Genomic DNA, 11,475 nt, shown 5'->3' on the forward strand with positions numbered 1-11,475 from the left:
CGGAGCAACATGGCGTGTTGGAGCAGAACCGGAATAAAACACAGCTTTTAATAAAACAATGGCGGCTACGTTCACGTGACGTCACTAACAAACTAAACTTGACCCTTAACGCTGCACGTAGCTTCAGAAAGCGATTCACAGACAGAAAACCTTTCAATTAAAAATACATTACACGTGTCTGAATGTTTGAGCTGGGCCGCTGGTTCCGACCGCTCAGTGGACACAGTGAGATGGTTCTGCTCTCCACTCACCTGGTCCTCTCAGACTGCAGACCTCAGGGTCCAGCAGGTGAACACAAACCTCCCACCAGCACGTGGCGCTGTCTGATTGGCTGGTTAAAGGAGCAGTACACAGATTTAAATCACAGTTAACTACCTGAATGACTTTTAATGTGTTTCTTTATACCTGGTGTTGGTTCAGCTCACATTACATGTTGAATGTTTAGTTTCTGATGTTAACGTGTGTTCGGTCTCTACCTGTGTGTTCAGGAGACAGGTGAGGATCCTCCTGTCACTTCAACACAGATTAATAAAAGGCATCTTGAGTTATGGGCCTGTGAGTGGTTGGCCTCGCCCCACTGGCACCAGTCGATACAGCACTTCAGGTTCTGGTTAATGACTGCTCACAAGAAATGGTGAAATTATGTCCAGCAGATTTTCAGACACGCAATTGTGGCATTTGTGGCACTTGTGGCGCCCCCTACGGGTCGTACTGGAAATGCATTTACTGGACCAGTTCCCCACCTCGGCCTGAAGATCCCTTCAAATTCAGTGGTGATTGGACCAACAGGTTCTGTGTGTCTCTGTGTGTCTCTGTGTGTCCACTAATATGCTTATTAGCAAAAAATCCGACGTGGCGGACCCACATGGTCCAAGAGGCTGTTGTGTAGAACTCACTGAGTCAGTCGGACTCGTGTTTGTGTCATCGTCCGAAATATTTCAGTTAATTAAATATTTCACCATTTCCAGTTTGAGCCGAGTCGAGACGAACGATGATCAACAAAAACAAACACAAAGAGGAGAGAGAGTTCATATCAGGAGGACATCAACGGACCTGCAGAACAATCTACAAACACCACCATCAGAGGAGCTGAGGTGGAGCTGAGGTGGAGCTGAGGTGAAGGTGAGGTGGAGCTGAGGTGGAGCTGATGTGGAGCTGAGGTGGAGCTGAGGTGAAGCTGAGGTGAAGGTGAGGTGGAGCTGAGGTGAAGCTGAGGTGAAGCTGAGGTGGAGCTGAGGTGGAGCTGATGTGGAGCTGAGGTGGAGCTGAGGTGAAGCTGAGGTGAAGGTGAGGTGGAGCTGAGGTGGAGCTGAGGTGAAGGTGAGGTGGAGCTGAGGTGGAGCTGAGGTGGAGCTGAGGTGGAGCTGAGGTGAAGGTGAGGTGGAGCTGAGGTGGAGCTGATGTGGAGCTGAGGTGAAGCTGAGGTGGAGCTGAGGTGAAGGTGAGGTGGAGGTGAGGTGGAGGGTCATCATCACTGAGAACTGATCCTGGTGGTCACACATCACCACGCTGGTTAAAGCACAGAAGACTTCCTCGGTGTGTTCTGTCTCTGTCAGATGTTTGTGCTGGCTCAGTTCTGCTGAGCAGAGGATTGTGGGTCAGAACAGCCAGAGAAGCGCGCTGTGTGTAGTCGGACATGTTGTGTTTATAACAAACCTCACAGTGGGACACACTGAGTGTTTCTCTGGCGTGCTGGATAATATGGTGGGATGGTCACTGGAACGCAGTGTGTCGTAGTGGCAGAACAGGAAGTGACCTCACCTCACACCTGAGGACTCTACTCCCCTCTGATTGGCTCACAGAGGCTCCTGCTGTGTGTGCGCTGCATTAAAAGGATCTGACTTTAAATCTCATCCTGAGGATGTCTTTAATCTCATCACAGCTGCTGCTAATAATACACACACACACACACACACACACACACACACACACACACATGCACGCACTAACATTGTGTGTACAGTCTGACCTGGTCACTAACGATCAGGGTTGTTGTGACGACTCTCAGACAGTTCATATATTAACAGAGGTTATTACGCTCCACAGGCTGTATGAAACAGCTGTGATGGAGACCTGCTTCATTCGCTCTGGACTCGTCCTCTTCTGGAAGAATTTTGGAAATACATAATCAATAACAAGACCGGGGGGTCCAGTTACTGTGTTTTCTTGTGTTTCTGTCTTCTCTCTTTTGTGATTATATCTGAAAAATGCCTTCAATAAAAACATCTTTTAAAAGAGGAGGAGCATCTACTCACAGACGAGAGGCTAGCTCAGTGCTAACGAAGCTAGCTGCAGCGTCTGGTTCCTTCTGCACAGTGTTACGTTTTTTTGTAGTTCAGTCAAAAGAAGATAGACGTCGGTGAAGCAGATAACGACCTGAGCTTCAGGAGACGGAGACTGGACCGACTGAAGGTTCATACTGGGACCAGTCCAGTGACTGACTGCAAACCAGTTCACCTCACAGTCTCTCTCACGTTACATGATCTGGTCTTTTCTGGCTCAGAGGTTTATCCTGATTGTCTTAATGACCTCTCAGATAATCGGATCTAGTCTGAATTCTGCCCAGCAACAGGTTGTGAGGGGTCCACACGACATATAAAAACCAGTAGAAGGATTATTACTGTCCGTGTTTGTTGTCAGTCTGTCGGTTTGAAGGGTTTTCAATCTGCAGAGGAGATGAAATGTTTAATTGGATAACGAGGGAAGAAAACCGACTTATTTTGTTGATCTGATCCTGTTTCACTGGTTATCTGAAACAGAGCTTCATTCAGTGATTCCAGGTTATATTGATGATGAAGAGCAGTCAGTGTGTCTGTTTCCATCAGCAGGACAGACACACTGACTGACAGCACTGTGGGATCAGAAACATGTTGCTAATGAAGTCAGTGAACTTGTCCTTTAAAGGACTTGAACATGGCCCCGCCCCCCCGGGGCCCCCTGGTGTCTTCCTGCGTCATGGCCACTGTCCTCTGGCCCTCAGCTGACATCAGCAGTTAATCTGTTCCTCTGAGCTGATTAACTCTGTTATCTGCTCAGCTGCTGTAAGGCACCTGCACACACCGCGAGACACCGTGAGACACCGTGAGATAGTGTTACACACCGTGAGACACCGTGAGACAGTGTTACACATCATGAGACACCGTAACACACTGTGAGACACTGTTACACATCATGAGACACCGTGAGACACCGTGAGACACTGTTACACATCATAACACACTGTAACACACCTGTGCACACTGTAATAAAATGCATTTGCATTTCTACTGCTCAAAGTATTTTACAACACTTATCACATTCACACACTGATGGCGGAGTCCGCCATGCGAGCAGCTCATCAGGAGCAGTTTGGGGTTCGGTATCTTGCCCAAGGATGCTTCAACATGCAGCCGACATTCACCTGTCTGTGCACGTGTGTACACCTGTCTGTGCACGTGTGTACACCTTTATGTATTCAGAGTGTTGGTGAGTTTGATAAAAGACGAGTCAGACAGTCTGGTGTCAGTCAACATCTCTTTATAGGTTCTTATCGTACACAGCGGAGCGACTACAAGCTCCAACCGACCCACAACAAACATCACAACTCTCCATAATACAAAGAAAGAGACATACAAACATTACAGCCTGTACCTGGAAACTGAATTTCTCTTTAAACTGACCCTTTAATCACTAACAGCTGATCTGAAGTAACTCTGTAAAACTGAACACAGACCAGATCCACACACACTCTCTGATGCAGCTTCCTGTCTGTCAGACGGAGGAAACACGAGGCTGCCCGGACCGAACGCTCAGTGGACCAGGTGTTCACCGGTCCGTTGGTCTGAGGAACAAAACACTCTGATTTCATCTGGTCGTTAGAGCCAGAACCAAAGCATCAGACGATCCGACCACATTCTCCACAGTTACACTTTAAACTGATTCACTTGATAATAAACAAACAGAACAGAAGAGTTTTCTGTGTTTAGTTATTTCGGATCATAAATGACTCGTGGGGCTGTTCGCTGCAGCGAGCCGGGCCTGACGATGTCACACTGGGTTCATATAAATGAACAAACTGTTTCGTCTCTCTGCTGGTTTTTGTTCTTCTGTTAGCATCGTCGCTAACAGGCGGCTCGCTTCCTGCATGTACTTGTAAAATCTGATTTTAAAGGCTCATTTTGACATTTCTCTGTAACAGTGTTAACAGTTACTAAAGCTCTCTCAGCCATGAAACCATTCTCTGAAGCCAAAACACTTCACATGTCAATCATTGAATTAATACAACGACCTCCATTCTCAGGGAAGTGTTTGGTCAGGCAGCCCCCGTTACACTAAATATTAATATTAGCTGTAGATGAAATGGGTCATCAGAGTGTGTGTGTTGCTTTGGCTGCAACTTTAGAGTAAAAAACGTTCCTGTTTCAGGGTGAAGCAGCGTCGCTCTGACACGGAACCAGACGGCCGAGACGAGGCGCCCCGAGTTGAGCCGGTTCAGTCCCGTCATGTGCTTCAGGTCACAGATGTTAGCATTAACGTTAGCTATCGTTGCTTCGACTGAAGGAAGTGAAGCTGTGATCGTTCAGGAAGTAAAATCATCAACAAACCTTCAAAAACACAAAGTGTGAATGTCAAAAATTTAAGTTTGGAGCTCTGTTAATTTTCAAATTAAAAATAATAAATTAAATTATAAATATAAAAATTATAAATAAAGTCCAAATAAACCTGAAGTAGCTGCATGAATCTGCCTCACTGCCTAAATACCTCTGTACCTCCTGCTGGTCAGGAGTGGTACTGCAGCGGCAGCACTGAGCGTGCCCAGTCTGTTTTCCGGATGTTGCAGCCGTCTGTTTCCATGCCAACTGACCGTGTGAGCGGTCGACAGCGACGGTGACGACCAGAGTCCGACCGATACTCAATGTCTGGGACACAAATACCAACATGTGGACGTAAAGACGATTCTGATGTTTGTTTTTTCACATAAAACAAGTTTGGCAAGAATCCGTCAGATTTAAAGAAGATATTGTTCACTGCGCTCTCTGCTGGACAGACGGAGGAACTGCAACAGTTTCTAAACATGTTTAATATGCGATCAATGAGCTGATATCAGCTGATCGGAGGTCAGTGGTGATGTATCGGTCGGGCTCCGGCGTCCAGTCAGTCAGGCCTGAAGGTGTCTGACAGGAGGCGTTAATGAGGGGGCGGGGTTAATTTAATATTCGTATATAATTTAATGTTTTAAAACGCAGACGTTTTATTTACAGCAGCAGGTTTCTGTTCCTCCTGTTTAAAAATAAACTCTGTTCAACATATTTACAGAATGGAAAATATCACATGACATTCACAGTAAATTTAAAGGACTTGTTCACTTTGAACGAGTGTGTGTGTGTGTGTGTGTGTGTGTGTGTGTGTGTGTGTGTGTGTGTGTGTGTGAGATGGTGTATGTACAGCTGGTGGAGAAGACTTCTCCTCTCTCGCTCCCTGTTTACTGGGGGAGAGGCAGGTGGAGGAGGGGGAGGAGAGGGGGGAGACCTCAGTGTCCTTTGTGGTGGGCGGGGCTCTCAGCCGGCGGCCTCCTCTGCGCCCTCCTCCACCTGATTGGCCTTCCCCATCGTCTTCATGTTGGCGAGCAGGTCGCCGAACGTCTCCTTCACGCCTTTCTCCAGCAGCCAGCCTTCACTCTCACACTCGGGGTTGTCCGGGTCCTCCATCGTCTCCAGAGCCGTGCAGAGGTACTTCAACCCCGCCATGTCCACCGACTGACACACACACACACACACACACACACAGGGTTAGTATACAGGTCATATCATATATCACATCAGTTTGGCTGTTGTGTGGCTGAAGCTGCTCTCCAGACCAGCAGAGGGCGACATGTTACTGAGGTGATCCTCGTTATCACATAGTAAAACACATCTGCACTTTGTTTAACAGATGGGAGGAAAAGGTAAAGATAACCTCTGGGACAGGTGGGTAGCTTAGCTTAGCTTAGCTTAGCTAACTTTATCTTAGCTGCTAAACATTTGCGTGACGTTCTGGTGTCAGACCGACAGCTCTGTGGTCGACCCGGAGGACAAGCGAGACGTCTGCAGCGGTTTTTGTTCGTCAGCTAACAGAAATCAACAGAAGTGTTTTGTGACATCAGACTGTTGATGTCCGTCTGTTGTCCAATAAAACGTCAATAAAGTTTGTTTGACAGTGAAAGTTTTCTGTCGGATCGTTGATGATCTGTTGATGATCGCTCCACTGTGATCTGTGATGACCTGTGTCACTGACGAGGCTTCTGATTGGTCGAGTGAGCTGCGTTCCTCAGAGAGAGATTGAGTTCAGGATGTTGTTTTTAAATCTGTCGTCACGCTTCAGGTCACACTTGTTGTTTTGACCCACATAATGAATCGTCTTCACTTTTTCAGGAACCGTCTCTGATCTTCCCAGAATGCAACCTGTTGCTGCTGCGGGCGGATTAACCCCCCCCCCCAAGAATAGTTCCTGATCCTCAGTGAGCCTCAGCAGCGCCCGGCAGCTTAACACGCCACTGCCTCAGCACATCCACGAGTCACATCCTCGAGTCAGATCCTCGAGTCAGAAACCACGAGTCAGATCCTCGAGTCAGAAACCACGAGTCAGATCCTCCAGTCAGAGATCCACGAGTCAGATCCTCGAGTCAGAGATCCACGAGTCAGATCCTCATAGCTGCAGCAGGAGTCAAATAAAACGTGATGGATGTTTCTGTTCAATGTCCGACAGAAACCGCAGACTTCAGGTCAGATTCAGATGAACTCAGAACATTAAATTCAAACGTGGTGTCTGATCAATAAGTGATAGATTCAGAAACCAGACCAACGTATGTTATAAATGTATTTTAATTTATTAACTGTAAAAACCGTCGTCACATTTTATAAACTTTGAAAAGCTGTCATTTTAAAAACAGCCTTTTTCTAAATGGAATCTGGTGGTTTTGTTTTGTCATGAAGCTGCAGCTCCTTCAGCGCTAATGCTAATCACTCGCTAATCAATTATGTTGTTGACCTGATGCGTTTAAGGTCTCTGCAGGTGTGCTGCGATTATCTCGTTTAAATCAGAAGATTAAGAGGAGAACTTATCCTGCGTTCACCTCCAGGAGAAAGTCCTCAGATCAGAAACAGCAGCAGCTCAGAGGAACTTTGATCTCACAGTTTCTCCTCATTAGCTCGTTTTCTGTCACAAGAAAGAAAAAGCCCCGCCCCCTGGCACTGCCATCCAATCAGAGTCTTTCTCTACAGTTGTCCTCGCAGGATCAGCTGAGTGCAGAGGTAAAGAAGGCGGCAGGAAGAAATGAAACTAAACTAAACAATTCTCCTCAAGAGAGATTCACAGAAGACAGAGAAGTTTAAGCTTTGATCTGATTGGTTGTTTCTTGATGGACCAACGAGGTTAGATCTGCACCTGAAGGAACAGGAAGTTCCTCACAGCCCTGTTAATGGACCAACCAGCTCATCAGCTACCTGTGATGTCGTGTGATGTAACAGGAAGTGATTGTGCTGCTGACTACATGGATCTGACTGGTTGTTTCCTGTATCTGTTCCCCCCTCGCCTGCACATTAACATGACTCTCTTTATGACACAACACAGTAAATATGAAGCCACAGCAGCAGCTGCTTAGCTTAGCTTAGCATACAGACTGTAAACAAAGAGAAACAGTGGACTACTTCCTGGTTCTCTTGTCAGGAGACCCCAGGAAGCCTCTGGTCCGAGTCCAGAAATATTCCAGAACATGACTTCCTGTCAGACTACAAACTGACATGTTAACGCTTCAGTTTTTTTTCATTTGTTCAGATGAAATAAACCCGATCGGACGTGTTCATCAGTGAGCTGTGGTGCTGCTGGTCACTGGGCTAGTGGTTTCCCTCTGTTTCCAGTAGTTATGCTAAGCTAAGCTTACCAGCTGCCGCTCATCAGTCTGAAACCCTCAGAAGGAACTAGAAGGAGATGATTGTTAAACTGTTTAAGTGACAGTGTGGCCCAGGCTGGATGCTGATTGGCTGAAGCGGGTTTTGGGCGGAGCCTTACCTCCAAGAAGATGGTGCAGATAATGAGCACACCAATGCTGCTCATCATACTGCTGAAGTAGGCGAAGAGTGCCTCGCGGCAGCCCCGGGTCCAGATGTTGAGCTCCTCAATTCGGTGGTCGTAGTCATAATGGGCGGAGTTATTGGTCAGGTGGTGCTGGATGCAGGGCCGAGGGGAGCCGGGGTTACAGCAGCTGAAGGGGACGCTGTCCATCAGGTACTTCCCCTCCACATTACTGAGGACACGACTAAAGGACAGACACAGACGTTAGACACAGACATCCACCTTAAGGATGGGCTACTGTCCCACCTGAACCTCCTGAACCTCCTGAACCTCCTGAACCTCTGGGCCTCTGGGGTCAGAGCCTCTGACTGACTTTCCAACAAATAACGTTAACAAACATCGACAAAGACAGAAAAAGGACCACAAACAGACGCTCTGAGTCGCTTGTCGTAGTTTTGCGTCTCTTTGTCGTCATTTGATTGACTTTCCAGAAAGAGCTGCGACAGTGGTGTCAATGAACTGACCCTTGACCTTTTCTTTAGCACCACCATCAGGACATATTTTGCTTGTTTTGTTATACATGTTACAAAACAGTAAAAAAAATCTATTAATTTGACAACAAACATTAACATCATCAGCATAAAATCACACGCTTTGATAAACAGTGAGAGTCCGAGTATAAAACCCTGAGGAACGCCCGCTAATACGAGGACGACTGAAACTTCACTGTGTTTTCTCTTTGTTCAGACTCAGGTGGATTTAGGTGAGCAGTGAATTCCCCCTGATGGTGATAAACTGTCCTAATCGGAGGAGGCTAACGTAGCTTTTTATCTGTGCTTCATCTCATCTGTCAGAGTATAAACTGATTTAAACCATGACTTAGTGTCCTGTTAGTAACTGAGCTAACTAACCAGCTAGCATGGAGTGCTATTATGGCTGACTAGTGTGGCCGTGCTTCCACCAGGCTAACGTTGGCTAGCAGTCCGACTCGAGGACTTTGCTGCTCCTCATCCGGTCTGACTGGAGTTCAACCGTCTGTTAGCGCCTCCTGCAGGCTGCAGTTCATTTGTCCTGAGTTTGTCCTGATGGTGGAACTGAAGGAACAATCATGGTGTTATTAAAATCTACAGGGTTCATCCTCAGGAGGTCAGGAACGTTTCCTAATGATCTGACGTCTAAAAACATCTGAATCAGATAAAAATAAAATCTTTAAACTGAACTCATCTGAAAGTCTGATCTGAGGGCGATGGGACAGTTTGTGATGTCATCGTTGTCCCCTCTGAGGGGGTGGAGCCTGAGCCTGGCTGACAGCAGGTTAAAATTGGATGATGGGAAATAATCATCTCAGAGAGAGAGAGTAATATCTCTTAAGTGCATTAACACAGAAACAGACACGCAAACACACATCTACGACACTGCAGCCACAGAGTCGATCAGCTGATTACTGATCACATCAGACCAGTTCCTTAAATGATCACTTCTGTCAGAAACATTGGTGAGAGAATCAAGCGCTCCCTGGGCAGCCCGGTCTGGTTTAACCTTGTCATGTTAGCAGGCAGTAATCTGCAGCGAGGTGGAAATCAGATCCTGACAGATTAAAGACTTAAGGAGGAGAAGCTGGTACATCGACCTCCAGCACGGGAACTTTTACCTCCTTAAATCCCTCATTTATCCTCCACTGACCCCGTTTAACTAAACTCAGTCTGAAAGTTCAGTTAAAGTGAGATTCAGCTGAAAACACAGGAGAGTCTGTTTGAATCTCGTTAGGAAGCTTAGAGATGATCCCAGTTTGTGCCTTCGATGACCTCGGAGACAAAAATGAGCCACAGTTCAGAGAACTGAGGCTGAAGACCGAGCTGACCTTTCCTCAAAGGTTAGAGAGAAAAACTGTCGACTATCTGATGCTAGACATGCAACGAACAATTCATCGAGTTCAAACACAAACACATTCAGTGTACTGTGACATAGGACAGAGAACCGCTGAGGCTCTGGAGAAACCTTAGGATGGACTTCAGTTCTCACAATAGTTTGATGAATTTTCAGTGTCAGCTGCAGTCTTGTGTCTGATACTCACTCTTTGACGGCGTCGTTGCTCATGTCCAGGTAGCGGTTGCTGATCCACTGAACCTCGAACCAGTCCCTGAAGTTGTTGTTGCCGCAGCAGCGGAACTCGATCTGCGTCATGTCCAGCGTCCTCTTCATGAAGCAGCGACCCGGCGTGTCCGTGTCCTTGTAGAACTTGATGCTGTTCTTCAGGCCCTCGGCCAGCGTCAGGTACACGGCAAACTGCATGAGGAAGCAGAGCACAGCCGCCAGCAGCAGCAGCACGTTGAAGCCGCAGCACAGCATCAGGTACGTCTTCAGCATCGGCTTCCACTTGGTGAACTTGATCGGGTCCAGAGAGTCGTGGCATACCTTTCCTCCAAAGGCATTGACCCCACAGGCCAACAAACCCACCAGGATCAGCATGTTGGGCACTAAGTGGCCCTCGTTGTTGTCCATCATTTCGCTTCTCTTCCGCAGCTCGATCTTGAAGAAGATGCCAAGGCTGAAGATGAGGATCCCCACCATGACCGAGAACCAGTAGAGCATCCAGAGACCCTGAGCCAGCTTCACCCGCTTCTGCAGGTTGAACTTCACCGGCATGAACGGCATTTTAACGTCTCAGTGCAACAAATCACTCAGCAGAAAACAACAGTCACTTCACGTCAGGAATCAGGAGGAAACAGTTTAGGAATCCGTTGAGTTTCAGAGATTTAATCCGATCCAGAAAGCAGCTGAACGAGACTCGACCAGAACTCCTGGTTTCAGACCCATAATGCCAAGCTGCAGGTCAGGACAGTCCATACTGCTGGGGGGGCAGAGGGGTCTGCCATCAAATCAACCAAATATTCTCATAAAAGACGTGCGGCGGGCTCAGCACTGCGCTGCAGAAGAAAAGGTGTGAATGTGAGCGAGCTGCGACTCGTCATCCCAAACCTCCGAGCAGCTCTGATCCCATTAACAGCAGATCAGCCTCTAATCCTCCAGATTACTGCTAATTGGTTTGATGTTAAGCAGCTGCTTCCTCCTCTCGTCCTGTCACAGCTCAGAGTTCAGTTCTGCCGACAGGAGCTCACCTGTGTCACCTCCCTGCAGGTGTGCCTCTGATGATCCGTCCAGTCAGCAGAGAAGACTTCAGAAACTGCAAAGAGGCGACAGAGCAACAGGCCGACCAATCACACACCGTCCTCACAGTGGTGCTCTGTTGGACCCTTTGTCACCGCAGTGTTTCACAAAGTACTCTCACCTGTTACAAAGAAGCCTGTTTACCTGTGGAGCGATCCAAACACACAACTTTCAGTCTTGTTGCTCCTGTCACAGCTTGTTGTACTCAGGCCTGTTTGGCGAGTCGTCCTCCTCGTAGCTTTGATTTTTTATTTTATTAAACAATATTATAAATATATC

At 47.3% G+C, this 11,475-nt stretch overlaps 1 protein-coding gene across 1 annotated transcript; it reads right to left on the reverse strand.

Moving 5' to 3' along the window:
* Positions 1 to 3,499: 3,499 nt before the first annotated feature.
* On the reverse strand, positions 3,500 to 11,219 carry prph2b (peripherin 2b (retinal degeneration, slow)). The gene is made up of 3 exons (XM_084375949.1): positions 10,103 to 11,219; positions 8,026 to 8,272; positions 3,500 to 5,735 (listed from the first exon to the last, which is right to left on the reverse strand). The coding sequence occupies exons 1-3, from the start codon at positions 10,681 to 10,683 to the stop codon at positions 5,538 to 5,540; spliced, it is 1,026 nt and encodes a 341-aa protein (XP_084232075.1). The 5' UTR covers positions 10,684 to 11,219; the 3' UTR covers positions 3,500 to 5,537.
* Between the last annotated feature and the right edge of the window lie 256 nt (positions 11,220 to 11,475).

This window comes from Pagrus pagrus (assembly GCF_965226575.1).
Source record: "Pagrus pagrus genome assembly, chromosome: 15".
NCBI classification, from domain to species: Eukaryota; Metazoa; Chordata; class Actinopteri; order Spariformes; family Sparidae; genus Pagrus; species Pagrus pagrus.